Source organism: Cebidichthys violaceus, unplaced genomic scaffold (genome assembly GCF_023349555.1).
Source record: "Cebidichthys violaceus isolate CVI_PGR_0920_01 unplaced genomic scaffold, fCebVio1.0.p SCAF_46, whole genome shotgun sequence".
In the NCBI taxonomy this organism is placed as follows: Eukaryota; Metazoa; Chordata; class Actinopteri; order Perciformes; family Stichaeidae; genus Cebidichthys; species Cebidichthys violaceus.
The window spans coordinates 210521-231695 of record NW_027176661.1 but is presented as its reverse complement, the minus strand read 5'-3'; the positions used below and the strand labels follow the sequence as shown (position 1 = coordinate 231695).

The following is a 21175-nucleotide window of genomic DNA, read 5'->3' as shown; positions in this document are numbered from 1 at the left end:
TCTACAGAACTGCTGAGTCGGGTGATAACTCTTTGTGAGTTTGTTGCTACGAGTGCCCCTATCAGTTACAAGAAGTCATATCATCCATTGTTAACGTAAAACTACTTTAGAGGCAGGTGTCACGTCATCCTGGCATACATATTAAGCAATATTAAGAGCATTAATATAGCAGCAAACAACTGTTGTACTAATTGTCTAACCTTTGCCTGTGTCCCCACCAACAGCATTGTCATGTACGCATGGCACCCACCCTCCGGTTCCCCTTCAATTAAACACCGTTAGCTCTGTCAGCACTTTTGCGGCTGTTAGCACTGATAGCCGTGAGCTGCTGGCTCAGCCGTAGCCATGTTGAGAGCCATTGAGAGGCAAAAGCTCCCAATCTCGTATATTGCACCTCTGAATATATGTTAATGGCCTGGCTCCAAATATTATCTCCACTGAGAAGGCACCATACAATCACGCTATACTTTTGCCATTTCTCTACAGCCAGATAAAGTATGATGGCAGCTGAATATTAATGGTTTCTGAGGTGTCAAAGGTGTCAGAGATGGCAGCCACTATGTTAGCTATTGTAATAAGCAATGAAGTGCATCTTTAGAAGATCATAACACAAAAAGCTGCCCGCTGCAACACCGAAATGACTTAGACGGCCATTTCTTTTCATTTCGTCGCTGAAACTAAAAATACTGCACAGCAAAAGCAGCAGAGAGAGAGAAGGGAGATCATAACGTGGATCTAGTTTTCCACGATCTGATGGGGCTTATCAAATGATAAAAAGGGTAATGGTCTCCCAGGTGTATTGAGCGGCAGGGTGTGCGTCAAGCTCGGCCAGAGCCTGGTCGATAGCTCATCATTCCCCATCATTTGGGACGGTAAATCTCCCCTGTGACTGAGCTGAGATTGGAGGGCAACAATGGCAGTCCTCTCAGTGAGGATGGCTCAAAAGACATTTTACACAATCAGCGCACATTTAGAGAGGAGTCTGAATACCCAACTGCTACTTTCACACTGAATAGGAATTCAAATGGAGAGATGAGCAGGATTTCATTTGGGTTTTTAGAACTCATTGAGGGAATCTGTTGGAAATTTAACTGCCTTTGCGTTTGGCTATCCGAGACAACTCATTTAACGTTCTTCCAAATCAAAGCTTCATTACCAAAATAAATCTCTCTATACAGCTTTGAACATTGCACTCTTCACACCCCGCACACATTACTGAACGCTGAGAAACGTGCAGACAGATGGCCCATTATAGCTGAATGTTTTGGAACAGCGCACGGTGCCCAGCAAAATGGAAAAACACTCATATCAAAAAAACAAAAAAACAACACTCTTAAGGTCACCTATTGAAGTAACGGTAAACAAAGGAGGCTAAAAATCCAATTCAATTGTCAATTGACTTTTTAAGCTCCTTCCTGTACTCCACGTAGTGACGTGGAAAACCAAATAAGAGATCAGCCCTCTTTTTTGCTTCAACTCAAAGGGAGGAAGTGCACGGATTGTTTCAGTTGGCTTATGTGGCTTTCTGTGTGGCTCTGCCCTAGTAAAGCCCTGCCAGAGAAGGGGGCTGCTTGTGGCTTCAGCAACATGAAAAAGAGATAATATATAAAAGGACATAATAAAATTGGTGTGATAAATTGGAGGCACCATTGATGATATGCAGCTCACCGAATTGTTTGTGAATTGCTGTAAATTATATCATGTTGTACATGACAAAGTAGCCTAACCTGACCCTGTTTTGTCTGATGATGAACTCCGCTCTTGTGTCATGCAAAGGAGGCAGGAGAGTTTCATCAGCTCACTTTGAATATATTCAAAACAATAGCCAAATGAGTCCCAGGTTCAAGTTCAACTTTCATTGCAGTTCTCTCTACGTTTGCCACTCCCTGTTGACGTACAAAACAGAGAGATTAAGAACAAGCTGCTCTGAAGTGTGGCATGTATGCGATTTTTGGGTCAGATCAGGTCACAAGGTAGCTCGCTTTAGTTACCGAGCTGAAACCACTCCAGGCAGCGATGACATCGTACAGCGTTGGGGTCTGAGCGACAGTGGAACAGGGACCTTGTTCCACTAAAAACAACCTATTTAAGCCTGCTTTACATGAAGAAAAGTGGAGCCCGCACTCCAAAGTCCTGCACTTACAGCCCACGCCTGCTAACACGACAAAGGCTGGAAGAGATGTGTTGTGTCATATACAGTTTTAGAGCAACTTTCCTACTTTCAGAAATAGCAACAGCAATTCCATCCCGAGACACCGGTGCTGTAATAGATGAAAAAAAAAAAAAGTCTCCACCACTCAAACCCCTTTCAGACCTCCACCACCCTCAGACTGCAACCGGGGTCGCAGCAGCGCAGGGAGTTTTGATTGATAGTTTTGTTTCCAGCTCGGCAGAAGTGCGCCGCCCGTTTCCCCCTCTCTGAAACCATACCAAGACTGGGTTGACAAGCCTGTAATACGCAGGTTTCCACATGAAAACGGACCACAAACGAGGTTGAGCAGTGTTCTAATAGGGGAATAAAGCCGCCTAAAGCTAATGGAGCAAGCCTATTAGTGGCAATTTCCTGGACAGTGTCCAATTTTGGCTCTCATATCCCACAGTGGGACATTAGAAAATCAAGATCACGAACAAATAAAGACGAAGGCCAATGGCATTTTTTTAATTCTCTGGGTCGTACTTACAAAGGAGACGCAGGCAGCTAGCAGCAGGATCCTGACCAGGAGGTCTTCAAACTGCTCCGCCACCAGCTCCCACAGGGACTTGCCTGAAATATGCATAGACAAATAGGCGTCACACACAACTTTATGCATCAAGAACACACAATGAAAAGTGTAAGGCTTCCACTGTAAGGACTCAAAGTGTGCCCTTATACTTTAGGGTGAAAGAGGATCTGTAAGATGTGTTGACAGTAGTTTAAGTTGCAAAGACAGACAATACAGTACACTCCCAAAGTCTAGCCCTGGGTCTACAAAGAAGAAAAGATCCTGGTTCAAGACGCCTAATCAGGTCGTATAAAGGAGGAGGATCTTAAGAGCGTTGGAAAAATCAATATTTACCTTCTTCAGCTGGGAGCTCTGTGAGTGCCACACCATGTCGGTTGTGAAGGAATCGAATGGAGAGAGAGGAGGGTGGAGGAGAAAGACAAAGAGCAGTTAATACATTTGATGAACTCAGTCTGACATTGAGATGCATGCACACGATACAAATTGCCCTGCAGAGTCGTTCTGCTTGGCTATGATGAGAAAACGCTCAGAGCAGCAACACTGTGGGATCATGATCTGCTTTTGTATCTTTACTGACATGTTTAACTACCAGGATATGCTATTGAGACAAATTATCCTTTATGGATTTGTAGGATGTTTTAAATTCCACCTGCAGTACTTTTAGCGTAGCTTCAGGCCCACAGTATCAACACAGTATTAACATAGATACTCCAATAACAAACAGCTTCATAAGACGTTTGATACTGCTCATCTTCTGCTTGTGTAAAGGGCAACTGAAATCGCTGATGGTCCGCCAGCCCATGAACGGTTACAAATCACAGAGAAGAGGACTCAATATAGTTTCGATGTGGTCTTCTCATAAAATGAAAATCTCCATTGTCATGACTAGCCTCAGCTCTGTTACGTCAGATCATATTTCTTTGTAACACAAGTTCCATTTTATATGCATGTCCATTTTTTATTAATTTTTTCAATTAATTGTCTGGTCAATAAGGCAGTTTCAGTTCTTTACTCGATAAGGCCATGTTGGCATATTCATGTTGCTTAACTATCAATCAGACATAAATACATTTAGTTTAATATCATAGAAGACAAAGAAAAACTGAAAATATTCACATTTGAGAGACTGGAAGCTGTGGATTTTTGGTAATTTTGCATAAAGAAATTACTGAAAATGAATCAATTATCAAAGTAAGCGATTTTTGACAAATTAATGTGACTAATCAACTAATTGTTACATCCCTAAAATCTTCCAGAGTCTTATATTACTCAGTTAACCGAAAAATAAATCACTATTTGATTATGAACAGGTTATGTTGCCAAACGTTTTCTATTATACGGTAAACTATACCAATAATATTTTCTTTTTTTCTTTCTATTTATACGTGTCAGCTCAATCAGAATGAGCAACACTTTTGATAATCAATCGTTTAGTTATATTATCAAGCAAAAAAAGATCAACATTGACTGGTTCCAGCGTCTCAAATGTGAGAGTGTGCAGATTAGTTCAGTTCAAATTGACTGTCTATCAGTTTGGATGGGTAGTCTGACAAAACAAGCACATTGAAGACGTTAGACCCATCCTGTGAACTTGTGATGGCTATTTTTCCTTTTCTTTTTAAAAATTCTCAATTAATTGAAAACATAATTGAAAGATAAAACATTGGAAACAATCAATAGTTGGAGCCCTATCTGAAATTGCTTTTAGAATAAAGCTAACCTTTCTTAGATTGTCCAGGCAACACTTTTCCTTAATCACAACTGTGGTGATGTCATTGACATTCATGCTGCAGCCTCAGTCTCTAAACCGTTGGAGTTTATTTCTCAGCAATCAGTGGTAAACACTCCCTTCTTCTTTGCTTTACATCAGTATGTGGGCAAGCTCCCACAAAAACAAACCCAAGAATCCAAATACGCTGCTTCTTTCACATTATCTTGTCATTTTTCATTTGAAAAGGAAAAGCTGTATTTTTATTGTTTTTTGTGAAGGGGGGGCAAGCTGAGCATCTTATCTGGTTTGATTAGCAGAACACAACACCCACCACATATATGAGTCACTGGTGCGAGTAGAAAACACATCAGTCATGTTCTAAAAAACATTCCAATTGACAAGTGCTGTTGATCAGCGTCAGCGCAGTGAGACACAGGCGTGCTTAGTCACTGCGTTTGTCAGGTCCTCATCAAGTCCAACGGCAAGCAGCGACCGAACAGGCCCAACATAGCAAACGAGCTCGACAAGTGACGACAACATACATCCGATTTTTTAAAAAAAACTCCATTTTGTGCATTTTTCTGCTGCCAAAGTCTGTTGTTTTGTTTCATCATTTCTTCGTGGAAAAGTCGGTGCTCTCCTTTAAGCACACCTCGTGTTTCTGTGCATGTTTTGTCCAGAACGCGCTGCACAAGCATCAAACGTGACCCTGTGGAGAGACGGGCTGCCCGTAAAAAAAGCAGAGCCATGGCGTGAACCCACAGCGTCTTTCCAAAAAACTAAAAAAAGCTCGCAACAACTCAGGTTACACATGCCACTGGCGAAAAAGAGTGATTTGTTTGGCATCATGACTTATACGGAGATAAAAAATTTGTTTCAGGTGAAATAACTTTTCCTAATTTGGCTTGTAACAAAACCCGGGGCAGCAAAACAGATTTTTGCAGTACAAACAAGCTATTAAAAGAACAGAGGAGGTTCTTATACAGGGATTTCAGCCCAGAACTTTGAACCCTCAAAGTCAAACCTGCACATGATAGTATTAATATTATTCGTCTCATATAACAACCTTCTTGGGGAGACTGATTCTTGTGCAAAGAGCATCTCCATGAATGACCATCCCCGGCCTTCTCAATCACAGCTGAGGAGTCGTTGTGAAGAGCTTTTCAAACTTGCTGTCTGGAGTCTTTTCAGAGTTCAGGTTGGACACGGTTGAACTGGCAGGGGGACTCCTGGCTGCACTCTGCCAGCAGCAGCAGAAATGTGGGCTCTGCTGTTTTCCATGCTCCACCAGTCTGACATGAGCCTGTTTCCCCATTACTGAGCCGCCTTGGTTGTATAATGTTTTTTATGGCAGACAGGCTGACTGCGACTCGAATGCTGGAGACAAAGATGGAATGACTGAGAGGACGAGGCGGGCAGAAGGGGAAAGAGGGAGGGAGGGAAAGGGCTGGAGGTGTTGAATGGGGTTCCCCGGCTTCCCTCTGCCAAGGATTCCCTCACAGTCATCTGGGCTGTGTCAACCCGAGGCTTGCCCAGGCACATTCCTAAATTCTCTCTCTCTCTCTCTCTCTCTCTCTCTCTCTCTCTCTCTCTCTCTCTCTCTCTCTCTCTCTCTCTCTCTCTCTCTCTCTCTCTCTCTCTCTCTCTCTCTCTCTCTCTCTCTCTCTCTCTCTCTCTCTCTCTCTCTCTCTCTCTCTCTCTGACAATGAATAAAAGCGCTTGTTTACACGCAGAGGGGAGACACTTCCTGGAGACGGTTGCCAACAACAGCAAGGAGCTGGTTTCTGTGTCCAGAGGGTCAGGAAGAAAAGCCGGAAACTGACTAATCTATCTCTCTGCACTGTGAACTATCTGCTGATAAAAAAATAGATACATTATTAATTTAAATTTTTTTTTTTTATTAAAGGAGCTTTCACCGCAAACTCTTCTTACGCTTCTCCCTCTAGTCTGACCATTACCAAATTATAGCCTAAGAAAGTTTTCAGCAGTTACCATGGCGACTTGGCTCATAAAGGCTCCTTCAAAACGAGAGTTTCGCGAGGTAATGTGCCAGTGTCTGTCAAAATTTACCAAGAATAACTTATGCAATCAACGACGCCTTGATGCCACACACACACACACACACACACACACACACACACACACACACACACACACACACACACACACACACACACACACACACACACACACACACACACACACACACACACACACGATAATCCCGAGCCCCCGCAGGCTGCTAATACAGAGTTAGCAGGATTGCTAGCATGTAGGCAAGCAGACACGCCTCTAAATAAACAGCCGGCTGCCAGCCGGTTAAGTGTGAGCGGGGAGGTGTAGGTAGAGTAGGTGCACGGAGGTAAAGACCTGTGCTGCTTCAGTAAGTGGCCCCAGCTTCATCCGCTGACCATGAGAATGTAAAACAGGCCTATAAATACCATGATGGAAACCCCTAACAACACGGTCTACTACAGCTTCCTATATCCGCTCACTCTTCTAATGTATTCTCCCACCGGAAGGTCTGAATGCATTAACCGTATCAAATGTGAATTATAAATGCATCGCAGGTAACTGCAGAAGAGACATCTGCAGTCTGCCGGCAAAGTCAATGTTTCCGCCATTTACATAAACGTCTGTACTATGCCCTTCTCTGAGGAAGTCCTACGCAGCCATGTCAAGTGGGTGAGTGTCAGCGGCTATCTTCTGCAGCCCCGCCAACCTCTGATCACTAACCCCGAATATCTGGAGCAGAGGAGGAAGTGGAACCAACTAGTCACTAATCATTCCTCTGCAGCATAACGACATGCAGCTACTCTCCTGTAAGCCCGGAAAACCCTCATACCGGATTAAAGCTCCTGCACTCAAAACCCAAGGATCCAACAAACCAAGAAAAACGCAGCGTCCAAAATTACATTCTATGCACACGTGCATATTCAAAATGTGTACCGTCGTTCCTACTTTGTGAAGAAACAATACTATGCATCTTACGCATTGAACCATAATTAGCACGTCACTTCCTGAGAGCCTGCTTGCTTGTTGGAGACACGTAAAAACATGGAAACCGGTGCTAATGTCAGGTGACCAAACAATGATTTGTGAGCTGAACTAATTTATATTACGCCTCGCAAAGTGGAATCTTTTACTAACACTTAGCAGGTATAATGTTTCAAACTTCTCAGTTTAGCCTGTTAGCTTGCTAATAGTTGTGTAACGGACCACTGTCGATCCATGATCCGCAAGGATTGCTCATCACAGTTCGGCACGCATGTGAACCACCGATTAATTACACAGTTTAAGGTTTACAATCACAGTGTGGAATACTAGTCGGCTCTGTCCAGTGAAAATGAGTATTGCGTAAATTAAAATGTAATCATGATGTGTTCACATGTAATCTCGTAAAATGTAGTGTTTGTGAGAAACTTGAATAAATCCAGTTGTTTGAAGGAGATCATTAATAGATAAATCAATAAATAGGAGCAACATAAATAGATATTAGAGATGAACTATGACCTATTTACACTAGCTCTAAGCAGCTATAATACATCATTAAAACTACTAATGACAAGATTGGTTGTAATCCATAAAAATACAATGTTTTCTGTCCTAATCATTTAAATTAAACATTTAAACACTATGGATCACTATAACAAAGTAAAAGGATAACAGCTGCTATAATCTAACAACAAAGGGATCTGCATCTGCCATTATGGATCATCACTGATCAACAATTACCGGTAGCATCGGTGGCAAAAAAACATGATCAGGGATCTTTTTTATTTGATCCGTTTCTTTATTTTGTGCTGATCCAATCCGTGACTGATCCGTGATACGATCCGAACAGTGAGTTTTATTATCCGTTGCACCACTAATTGTAAACATTAAGGGGTCACTGAAGTGGTTACACTCCATCCTGAAGGAATACATCAGTAGAATACATCCTCTGGTGACCACGAGTGTCTTTCCAAAATAGTGTGACAATCCATCCAAAATATTTCTAGATATTTCACAGGATACATGAAAATGACCATCTGGTGGATTCATCCTCTGGGGACCATGAATGTCTGTACAAAATTTCAAGGAGATTCTTCCAATGTGCATATTTCAGTCTGTACTAGACTGGTGGACCAAACAACGGATCAACATCCCCATCTAGAACATCCCCCCTAGAGCTAAACTACCTCAACTGTTTTGACAGCATAGCTTTTTAATTGGCTAATAGTAATTTAGCCAAAGAAATGTGTTTACAGACAGTTTCTTTGGTTTGGATGTATTAGTAGTACAATTTTGCTATATATTTGAAAGTAATTAATGTTTTATCAAAAAATAGATCAGTATGTATCTAGTTATTAGGAGGAATAATTATAGTAAAATATTTCCACACTGTTCTCTATATTCTCTACTGCAGTTTTAATTCCTTTGATGCCTTAGGGGCCACTTACAACTTATTATTGCACTGTGTATTACTGGTCTATTCCATTTGTATTCAACTTCATTTTATGTAATCTCATTTTTAATTTTAAATTCTATCTAAATTGATTTAATTGTGGTTTAAATGCTTATTGTTTGTAGTTGTCATTCTAATGCTTTTGATTGGTGCGTACAGAAATTTAATTTGTGTTTGATATAAATAAAGCTGCCTTTTATTGCCTAGAATGTCGCAAAAGGTTTGAGGTTCTTTGTCACTGATTTTGTAATACCAAGTGAACGTTTAAAAAACGGGCAAATGGGATTGCAATGCTCGAGTTAAGAAGCAGTTTCAAACCACAGTAGATTTTCTTCAGTTCGTTGCAACAGGATGAGCCTCGAGCTGCCGTTACATTTTCCCAACTAACATTAGGCAAATATTTAAAACCTGCTGACACATCCAGACTCCCAAGCGAAGATGACTTTGACTTTAGCGTCGTGTTGCACATTCTTGACAAACAAAGGAAATAATGGTTCCATTTCAGAGAGAGGTAAATAATGATATAACCATGCACAGGGGAAATGCAGTGGCGAATAATGGTGAGCTATCCTGCTCAATATGAGTATTTCAGCAGCTATGTGTGTTTAAATAACTGATCAACCTGTAGAGAGGAAATTACATCAACTGTCAAAGCTGCATAGAGATAAGTTCTGTTGTGAGGCTTGTCTCTGAAAGACTGTGAGCAATAGAGAATAGTTTCAAAGTGGACATTTTTTATCTTTTCTAGTCAATTAAAAACAGATTCAACTCATCAGCTCGTGCTGAAATTTAAGTGCAGCATCACTCTCATGTTCGCCCTGTGAGAGTATCTAAGGCGTTTCACCTGTGCATGCGAGTACCATGTATATTTTGAGTTGCATATTTTCAGGATTTTCACAAATCGGATCTTACTGAAACTACTAGTTTATCTGGAAATCAAACCATTTTGGTCAATCTGATAAGAAATTGAATTTGCCACAATTGCATTTCACTGCACACAACTGGTCTCTAAGTGCACACACAGTTTACTGCTTGTTGCAAACACTCTGAGGCACACCAAAATAAGCGCCTTGCTCCACATTTTAGCAGTCAACAGTATGATGAGTTCTGCTGGCGAGGTACAGAGGAAAAGGAACAGGGCCTGTCAACTGAGCAGCACATGCATGAGGTGATTAGAACAGAGCTCATATCTCGTCGGGGCTCGGAGCTTCCTCTTTAAGGTCACAGCTGTGCGAAGAACCATTTTCTTTTAATATCCCAACAGGCTAGCGGGGAGGATGGCACCCGGCCACCCGCGTAAGCCAATGGGAGAAGCTGAATGCTGTGAAAAATAGTCTGCGATCCCCCGAATGGCATGCTGAAATATCTGTGTTAACATTATGCTATTTATAGGGTTCATTCTAGGTTTAGAAACCAGAGCGACACTGGTATCCAATCAAATGCCTGGTGTAGTACAACGTTACCAATCTGAGCCCTGCAGCAATGGAGGCCAGTCAAACTAGTGTCAATTTCAAACTGGAGAACCATTTTCTAAATGGCAAAATAAATATATATATATATATATATATATATATATATATATATATATATATATATATATATAAAAACACGTGGATATAGAATCTTACATTTTTGTGGAGAAAGCAAAATATAAGAAGAAAAGTGTAGAAGAAGAGCAACGACAGAACAAGCATAAACCCGACCCGTGGGCTCTCGCATGCCCTCTTCTTTGAGGCAGAGGTACCGTTTGCCTCTCTGTGCTTTTTCACTGCGGTTTCTGTCAGATCAGCAACACTAAATATGTTCTACACAGACGTGAAATACATTACCTATTCTATGGAAAGAAAGGACATATAATAAAAATGTCTACAAATATTACAGTGGTGACAAACAATGAGAAAGCAAAAGGCACGCGCTCAACCCAGTTTGTGAGGGATTCACAATCTGAGGTGAGGCACAGCTCGTCCTGCCTCACCTCACGTGTCTCCTCTGTTTGAACAGGACATGCGCTAATTCAGCGATTTTGATTATAAAAATGCTTGAAATGATTGGAATCATACAGAAATTACATTTATAGCACAGATCAGTAGAGAAATATTAATATTTATTTTATTTTAGCATTATTTGTTTTTTACTTGTCATGATGACCGCACGTCCCTGGCCCCGAGATCAGACACGTACCTGCGTGCAGCGTACACATACACCTTTGGGTTGAAACCCTTTCCTCGGCGGACGGCAGGCGGCCGCGCATTAGAGCCCGATGACTCAACGTCATCTAACAATAAGGGCATGATGATGGTGACTGACAGATGCAGAGGTGGGAGGGAGGCGGGAAAGACAAGTGACAAGCTAGAACAGGATCACAGCTCCTTTGAAGGCGGCTGGGCACACACACACACACACACACACACACACACACACACACACACACACACACACACACACACACACACACACACACACACACACACACACACACACACACACACACACACACACACACACACACACACACACACACACCACTAGAACAGGGAAGTGACTCAACACCCTGAGGACTTCAAATTACGTTTCTACAACTTAACTCTCCTTTTTTTAGCCCACACAAAAACTCTGGTGCTGCTACCACAGTTTAACTCTCAACTGGACCAGAACGAGTGACAGTGATGTGGAGTCCGACAAACCCCGGCTTAAGGAGTGCGCTGCAATGTGCAACCTGTGTGTGTCGTGTGGAGGAGGGGGAGGGGGAGGAAACGGCAGAACGACTCTCGTATTTCAAACGCAGGAGCGAATGAGTCGAGTTGCAGAACAGGAAGAGAAACGACACAGAGTGAGATCCCACAAGAGGAGGTTGTAATCATTATTCGAGGCAGAAACCAGTGTGAGGGAAGTGCAGCTGCATTGGATAACTTACAGAGGATGGCATCACCCAATAATCACAAGCAGCAACGTCACCTACCCTCCACGGGATCACTTTGGCGCCTGAGAAACAAAAACACTTTTTGAGGGGGAAACAAGCCCACACGTCGTCTAACAATCGAATCACTCAAATAATACAAATGTCTTAATGTCTACGGGATGAAAATAGGCTTAGTGGAGCTTGTGTGCAGAGTGCACCACAGATGAAGAGGTGGATTGGTTTGTGGATGTGGTGCGGATCGTCTTTGATACAGCTGAAAGCTATCTTACATTGGATACTGTATCTTGATGGTGCAATGGCATGCATCTGGCGGCATCTGGGTTGTTTAACCAGAATATGTTGCACAATAGCCCTCCCTCTCCTGAAAGGAGTGTCAAATGGACAATTTCACAACCAAGACCAACCTTGAATGCTCTTGAATAAAAAAAAGGGATTTATTTGACGTGCTTTGATCAATAATGCTTCTCAATTTAACAACACTTTAATATTTCAAAGTCTGACGAAGTAGGAAAGTCTCTGAAACGCTTTTAAAAAAAAGGAGAGGGATCAATAAATGAAACGCACCCCTGTGAAGAGGCCCGTCCTCCACAGACACTCCCTCACCTGTTCGTCAGCACCTTTGAGAATCACTGGCGAGGTCAACCCCTCCTAAAAACACATCGATTGCTCTTGAGGACAATGTGTCCTTCCTGAAAGTGAATGGACTGTGCTTTATAAATTGGGGTTGCGAGTGCACAGGACACAACCATCAAACACCACAAGCTGCAACAGCACAAACATTCTTGATGCACCTACACACATAGAGACAGAGAGAGAGGCCTGTGACTTCCTCCACTACATCAGAACCATCTATTTCACAATCAAAGTGATAAACTGCCTTGTAAATTGAGATGCTTGTAGTTCCCAACAGTAAATTTGCAATTCCTGTGATGAGGTAACAAATAAAACTCTAAATGAAAGGTGTGAATAAAAGGTCAGCCATCTCCTGTCTGCGGCACACACTGCTTTGTAGTAAAAGACGGTCCAGATGTGGCGGGCTAAGCTAATTTTCCAACATCTCAGAGAGGGATCAGAAACCCTGACGCCGCTCAGCTGGGTTTTACCATCAAAAGCACATGAAAGCGCCAACACAAAGCCGGGAAGCCCGGACGGCATTCACATGTCTTTACTTACAGCTAGGCAACATTTTATGCAATTTTCTGTAACTAAAAGAATCATAAAACCCAAGAATCTATACCATCAAGGAGGTAAAATTGAAAATACGCCCCCCCCCCCCCCCCCCCCATGAGGTTAGAGTGCACGAACTTGAGTCATTCTGACTTTAAGAGAAACAAATGAGAGCGCTCAGCTTTGAGTTTGAACGGATGTCGCCATGTATACAAAAGCCGAGAACCAAGGCCAAAACATCTGACCTCTTTTCCACTCCAAAGTTATCTACAGAAGCAATGAGGCAAGACGGGTTCGTTGTGTTTTAATTGTGGGGTCGAAGGGGCCACTAACAGCTAACAGACATATCTCGAATGTTTTTAGAAACCGCTCATCCATCCAAGATATCTGGAGGCCGACCGAGCGGGTTGAAACCTTTCCAGGATTGTCACATGTGAGCCAAAACATGTCACATCGTCGTCCTCCTACGGACACTCTGAGCAGCGCGATGACGGTGATTCCGCCTTGTCGTGTCCAAACTGTGTTTGAGACGCACAGTGGAGATCTGTATTTGTGGACATGTTGATTTAGGTTAATGATCCTGCATGTAATGAGACCCTGCTAACTATGCCTCAGAATAAAACATTGTGCGCCGGTGGGGGCGAGGTAAGCGTACCAACAGCTCTGAAACGGACGGTCCCTGGTACGGGGAAAGAGACGTTTAGCAGCCTGCGACAGCATTTACTAAAATACTAAACAAACCAATGCAACTTTCATGCAGTTACTTCCCCTTTTTTGGGCTCGTGGATGAGCAGCTATAGTGAATAACCCTCAGAAGCCAAAAAAATAAGGGGGGGGGGGGGGGGGGGGGTGTTCCTTCCCTCTGGTATGCATCTGTAATGCGCTGTGCACAAGGCGGGCAGGAAGTTCACAGCTAAAAATTAAAGAGATGTTATCTTGTGGCAAGACGTTGCTCTGTTTTCATGAAGTCATCACGGGCCCCTGGGTAGGGTGGCTGGCTGAAACAAAAGGGCTACTGTTTGACTGGCACAATGTGCCGCTCTGCTCGGCAGCTTGGCCACACATGCAAATGACAGGCCGGGAGGGAAAGGTGATGTGATATCAGGTGGTCCGGGCCCCAACACGAAAACACATATTGATCACCAGCTGAGTGTAAGGGGGGGGGGGGGGGATTGCTGTGTGAGAGCTGCTGCTGAGCCACAATGCTCAACAGAGACTTTATCCTCACCTGAAAGCCATCTACTTCAAAAGTAACATAACTTGCACTGATACTATTTGGACAGTAGAGGTTTACTTCTTTGCGATCTTTATCACCGGAAACATGTTAAATGACACGGCATTATTATATTTCCCTCTGTTATTTCGTAATTTGAAACGGAAACTATACGCCATGTGTAGGGAACAACTGTTGAAAGTGAAAACAGGTTGTTCAAGATGATCCGTTTCATTCTCACAGCCACATCCTCTTCCACTCCAGTGGCCTGCCTGCTCTGTACTTCCTGATCCCCATGCATGACAGCCAGGGATGTCACATTACCGTGTCAACACCTTGGATGATTTTTTTTTCAAACGAGACCTGATAGGAGGCAACCTCAGGGGACGAGCTGAATTTAAAATCGGATTAATTAATTGATCTTAATAAGCCTAACTGGGTTTATTTGCCCCCCCCCCCAGATGTGTCGAACTTTAACCGTTGTGATATGCAAGGAATGATTTAAATACAGGCGTGTGGATCAATGAATGTGCCACTGACATTTCCGACTGTACGTAAGCGGGAACAGGGTTTCTTTTTTTTTTTACACGCACGATTCGCAGCAGCCTGAAATATAACAGCAGCAGTTGGATTTCTTGGCCAAACGATTCGATACGCGCCGCGAGATATACGCAGCAGCTTTGACCCGAAATGAAGATGAATCAGACCACAGAGGACTACTACTCACCGTTCGGTCCGTATCTCTCCACGTTGACTTTGACTTGCTCCAGAGTCAGCCCGGTGTTTTCGTTCACGCCGAAGTTGTCTAAAACTTCGGTCGCCGATTTAGTGTGCGCGTTTTCCATCTTGGCGGACTGGGCTTAGATGATCGGCTCGAAATGCATGTAGTTGAGGGACATCTACTGTGGAGGGTAGTGGGGGTGGAACAGTAATTTCCACCGATGCACGTCGAGGCGGCTGAGAGTGTCGGTCGGTCCGCTGCGTCACCTGTTCCCCCACCTGAAGAAAAAACACTCCGGATCCGCGGCGCAGGCGCTGTTGTCGCTCTGTGGCTGCTGCTGCTGCTGCTACTTCATCTCCATCTGAAGGTGTGCGCTGTCGGCGCCGGGGCGGACCGCCTCTTCGCTGTTGAGCACCCCCCCTTCCCTCCTGCGCTACCATTGGCTGCGCCGTACCTGTGCCTCGTGCGGACACTTTAAACATCTGCCTTGTGCTGTCACGTGACGTCAATTTATTTGCTCCGAGAAACGATCTCCTCGGTTGTAGACGTAAACTCATCAGCGCCCCTGGAGCTGAAAGGGGGGGACAAAGTGCCTTGCTCAAGGACACCATTACCACAATGGGTGTCAAGCACCCAGACTACTGCTGTTTACGTGAGAGCGGTGTAGACAGGACTAGTTTGACTGTGAGTTTGGGAAGCAGCCCTGCGGCCAGCTGCTCAAGGATTAGTTTAAGTCAATTAGGCCAGTTTCAGGTGTGCTCTCAGACTATAGACAGAATAAGACTGACTAAATTTAAGCTTACAGAGACAGCAATCAGTCGTCCTTAAAGCTGACAAAAGCTGAGTGAAAACACTGGCTTTAATTGTTGGTTCGTTGTAGAGTTCGCAAAACAAACATGTTCCTTAAGATGGCCTGTGATCACTGCATTGTATGTATTTTTGAATTTATGTCATTCACACATCACCAAATGTCTCCATGCATGGTTTAGCCGTGCGCGCAAGAGATGAGAGTAATAGCTTGCATGGGATGTTTGAAAATAAAAAATAAAAATGTACCAGATAGTTTTATAACTATGGTTTTATTTGACTCATTTGGATGCAGAGCTTTTACGAAAAGGAAAATAGAATGAATACAATGAGCGTGTAAAAATAGAGTGGCAGAATGTGCAATGTAAAAACAACAAAATAAATGTAATCTAAACAAGGCAAACACGCTCAGACGGTGATGTTGTCCTGTCGCTGGTGGAATGAGCCGCACGATAGCAGCCAAACAGAATGTGACATGAACACCCTTCTCATTACATTACATTACATTACAGTCATTTAGCAGACGCTTTTATCCAAAGCGACTTACAATAAGTGCATCAACATTGGTAATCAAAAGAACTACTAGTCACCAGAAGTCATAAGTACATTTCCTTTTCCAAACAAGCATCTAAGAGCATGAAGCAGAGCATAACTCAGAGCCAAAGTACAGTAACAAGAAAAACAGTTAGTGCTATAAGTAATACAAATACAATAAGTGCAACAAGCTAGTATGAAAACAATAAGTGCTAAGTGGAAGGCTCAGGGTAGCATTTCCTGAAGAGGTGGGTTTTCAGCCTGCGCCGAAAGATGGGCAGCGACTCTGCTGTCCTGACGTCAGTGGGAAGTTCATTCCACCACTGTGGGGCCAGGACAGAAAACAGCCGTGACCGGGTAGATCGGCCGCCAGGACCTTTGAGCGACGGGGCAACCAATCGCCCCGAGGCAGGACGGTCCATCCTGGTATTGAGAGACAGCCTCCGAGCCCAAAGGGCCACAGTTAAATACCACTGCTTCAGAGGATGCCGGGCTTGAACCCAGGAAGTCCAGTGACTTCCACTACAGCTTACATCAAGACCCAGGAAGTGATTGTTAATTATAGGTACGTTCACATGTGTACGGTTATGTGTGTAACATATTTAAAAAAAATTGAATATTGTCATTTTTCATGCAACAAAAGTAACCACAGAGAAATTACCTCATGGTTTACATCCAAAAAATACTCCCATTACAATTAAATTACAGTCCTGAATTAAAAAGTAAAATAACCGGGCGGCTGGGTGGGGTTTACTTGCCAGACAGTAAAATAACGTATCAAAGGTAAAAGTATATACTCAAAAATGATTTGATTATTAATGCATAAGTGGTAGTAGTAGTAGTAGTAGTATAAGTAGTAATAGTAGTAGTAACTAGAACCTGCTTTTTTTAAGGGGATTTAAAATTGTATATCATAAATTTATCATATTTTTACTGTAATTTCTTAATCTGAAAAGTACCTACAGCAGTCAGATAAATGTAGTGGAGTTCATACTGACTATATGATATCACAGCCAAACCAGTCATCCACTTTCATAATAATATATGATTAAGAGAGAACTCCTTAAAATGATTCTCACTAAAGAGTTTCCCTCAAAAGAGAAAAAGCTAAACGTCTTCACACTTGGGCTGTAACAGCATGGAACGATCTTCCAGAGGATGTCGTGCAGGCTCCTTCAGTTAACTCTTTTGAAAAACAATTTTTATTTATAAATCTGACTTGTAAAAGTATTACTCTAAACAAGTATATTGTGGTATCATTTTGTTGTTTTGTTTGTTTTCTGCAGTTGAAAAGATGTGAAGAAAATGTGAAAAAAAAAATCTATCTAAAGTCAAATATTTCCCTCTGAAAAGCAGTGGAGTGGAAAAATGAAGAAGCATGAAATTGAAATACTCAACTAAGGTAGAAATACTGTAGCTCAAAAATGTACTTGAGTAAATGAATTCATTTCCACTGGAAATATTGTTTTAAATAGAAAACATAAACATTCATCCGTGGCCAAGTAATGGCATAAAACAATACAAAAATGGCTACAGACAACACATTTCAGCAAGTGGGCCACATTGGTGTATTCTAATATCAAATTTAATGATGAATGTTATTTTTCAGAATCAGAATCAGAAACCGTTTATTGCCAATGTATGTTGCACATACAAGGAATTTGTCATGGCGGGTGGTGCATAACAAACAATCAACACAGTGCAAGAAATAGAAACATATTAACATTTACAATGGAATATAAAAGAATATAAAATAAAGTGCACAACAAACAGATAACAGTACTATAAACAAGTTTGACATCTACTTGAGTGTTTGGAGTGTGTTCCTTTTTAAACAGTCATCACACATAGATGCACACAATACTCTCTCCGCACCTCCTGTTCGTCTATAAAAACGTAACAGCTTTCAGAGTGACACCAGTCGCATTAAACTGCCCAAAGCTATTTCACATTTTAATCCCTTCAACTTCCTGGAAAACTGTCACTGCGTTGAAAACGGTAAAGGTGACCTCACCTAAAATTCCAACCAATAAATCCGTCACACATTTGTGATCCCGCCCTCTGCGTCTATGATCCAATCAAACTCCTTCTCTCCCTCTGTCTAATATCCCATTGGTTTAAACTTTAGATACTTTACTTTGTGTCTTGGCTGCTTGTGTGACTGCACCCTCACCCTCGCAACATAATGGTTCCCAAAGCCGGCCTCAAACTATTATAAAGCTGAACTGTTCATTTTTTAAACTATTTAAAATGCTCTATGCGTGTGGAGCCCCATGTGGAGTTGGCCCTCAGCAGTTCAAGTAGTAGTTTAATGAATTTACTCAGTCATCCTTGACTTGGAACGAACTGAAAGCAAGTAGGGAGACCAGTTTTCCAGATTTCCCTTCCGTCGCTTTATCCTGAGTGTGAGGTTACTGCGGCACAATCTCCCCACAGTGTGCATGTGCTGAAATGGGTCTACTGTTGGAGATCACGGGCGCTGGACTGGGACCTCGTTGGTGCACAAAATATAAAAGGAACAAGGTGCTCCAATTCTGTCCTCGCTCACAGCTGGCCTCTTCGCTTACAGTGAAGAAAAAAAAGAAGTATATTTATATCTGGAGCTTACGTAACTTCCAGAACTGCTGTCTGGAGGATGGTAGCTGGCTACATGAAGTACTTGGATGCTGAGTGCCCACAAGTCACTCGCTCTGGAGGTTCTGTCTTTGCCTAGGCATCAATATTCAGATCCAAAAGATTTCTCTATTTCGTAAAAATGTGACCTCACAGCAGCTATTCGTGTCCCAGCAGCAGACACTCACACTCACTGGCTACTACCACAGGTTCCATCAACTCTCCTCGCTACCCGCAGTCAGTGACATTGTCGTTTTCGGTGTCTGTTCATGGTTTGGAAGCCCTCTCGCCAGCCCCTCACTCATGGTGACATACATTTTTGAGAGAACCCCTTCAATGCCAAAGCTCACATGAAAAAAGGAAATCCCGACCTACCCCCATCCCCACCCCTCTATGTCTCACTCCCTCTTTCCCCTCAGTGGCACACACTGGGGGACTGTGCTGGTCTCAGCGCCAGTCGCACAACATTTTCCACACGGAGCTGTCAGCCTTCCAATAGCATTTGCCTTCCGCCTTTTTGCTCACAGCTCTCATTTGCATGAGGGAAATGAGCCGTGGGCTTCCAAGCATGATAAAAAAAAGACGTTTCCCTCCACATTGCACGTGATTCATCACAAACCTATTGCACCTCCATCTAAGACAAGACGTGATATTCTCTGCACACCTGTTTTTTAGTTTTTTTTACATTCGATATGAGAACAAGATTATTCAATGTTTTTTCTTCAGAGCTCGGTGCATTTAAAATCTCTCTGCTGCCTGTACAGGAGGCTGGAGTTTTGGGGGACAAACAGCTGCTGCTGCCATTGACTTTGAATCAAGGAGACGTGAGTCGAAAAAAACAAAAACAGTCTGGAGCAGCTGTACCTGACAAGCAGCCCAAGTGGCAAGTAAACCCCACCCAGCCGCCTGGCCATTAATAAACCTCTTTTCCACCTTTTCTCCTTCCCCTCTTCCCCCGTTCGAGGGCTCTGCACATCATTTCACAGTCTGGCGCGGCAGGATGCCACGCAGCCTGTCAGCCCCAGGAAGGGAAAGCAAATGCTTTATGTCAGGGGACAACTGTCTGCTGTCTTAATACCAACTCAATATTTTAAATACAGTTCTCACATAGGGCTAGAAATAGCAGTAAAAAGCGTTCGCTGTCCAAAAGAGGTACCTTTTTAAGCATCAGAGAGAATTAGTACAGTACATCAGTGTAATTTCCCCCATTTGAGATGCCTTGAAAGCTGGAGAAGGTTAACCTTCATTCTTAGTACTATCTGCCCCTGCAGGAAGCCGGAGAAATAGCACCCATCTCCATTTTTGCACCGTAAATCTGACCTTGTGATCATCCGTGTGCAGCAGAAGCCAGTAGAGAGAGCTTTATGCAGTTAAGGAGGTACTTTAATATATCAATGTCACACAAAGAAACAATTCTTTTCATGTGAATGTTTTTGATGTGATCAAACACCTTTAATTAGACACAATTTACAAGGCAAGTTGCCTCATTACTTGCAGCAGCGTGAAAAGAGACGTCAGGAGCAGTCGGAGTGTTTTGCGCTGACAATACAGAGCTACAGTATTTCTAACCTTTCTATTTTCTTTTTGTGGATGTCTGCTTTCCATTGTAACGAGTGCCAGTCAGGAAGCTTAAGGCTCCTTTTGATGATGTTTTTGGAGTGGGTGCTCTTCGTTTGCACCCAGCTCATTGGTCAGTGGTAGGTAATGATTTTTGTTTCTGGTCGGAACCAAAGTTTGTTTAGAGGGGAACTCCACCGATTTTACAAGCCAAAGGCTGTTTACAGGTGGAGTATTACTGCATATGTGAAAAAATGGTATAAAACCTTCTTGTGGCTCAAGTAGGAGCTGCAGATAATGTGATAAAGTGCCTCGCAGATGTGACGACTAGATTACAAGTTTGAAAATAAAAAAGGTGTGAAGTTGTGCTGTGTTCACACCACGAGTGACAAGAGCAACAAAACAGTCAAGCGTTGCCGTTGAAGTGTTGATCAAGCGCTCTTTGACTTAGTTATGACATTAAATATGTGACACAATTGTGACAGCAGCATATGAAAGAAGTGAGCTCACCAGACATCTGCCACTAGCATAATGTATGTAACGTAGGGTTTGACCATTGACTGTTTATAAGAAGTGGACATAGTTTTCGTGACACCACTGGTTTGAGGACTACTATTTTGAAGCCTTGAATTGGCATTTGGCCATCTTGTGTCGCCATCTTGTTTTTTGCAACCAGTGACTGAAGTTGCTATATTTGGACTGCGGAGGAGTGAGGGACACCGTATACGGCTCTGTTAGCAGTAGCGACCTGTCAATCACAAG

General features: G+C 42.9%; 1 protein-coding gene across 2 annotated transcripts in view; it reads right to left on the bottom strand.

Annotated features, from left to right (window-relative positions):
• atp2a3 (ATPase sarcoplasmic/endoplasmic reticulum Ca2+ transporting 3) overlaps positions 1-15258 on the bottom strand; it is a 46467-nt gene extending 31209 nt beyond the window's left edge. For both annotated transcript variants that reach the window (XM_068729526.1, XM_068729525.1), the window contains exons 1-3: positions 14909-15258; positions 3057-3074; positions 2682-2764 (exon numbers count right to left, since the gene is read on the bottom strand). In XM_068729526.1, coding sequence (XP_068585627.1) covers positions 2682-2764; positions 3057-3074; positions 14909-15026 — 219 coding nt within the window. In that variant the 5' untranslated portion in view covers positions 15027-15258. The remainder of the gene's footprint in view (positions 1-2681; positions 2765-3056; positions 3075-14908) is intronic.
• Between the last annotated feature and the right edge of the window lie 5917 nt (positions 15259-21175).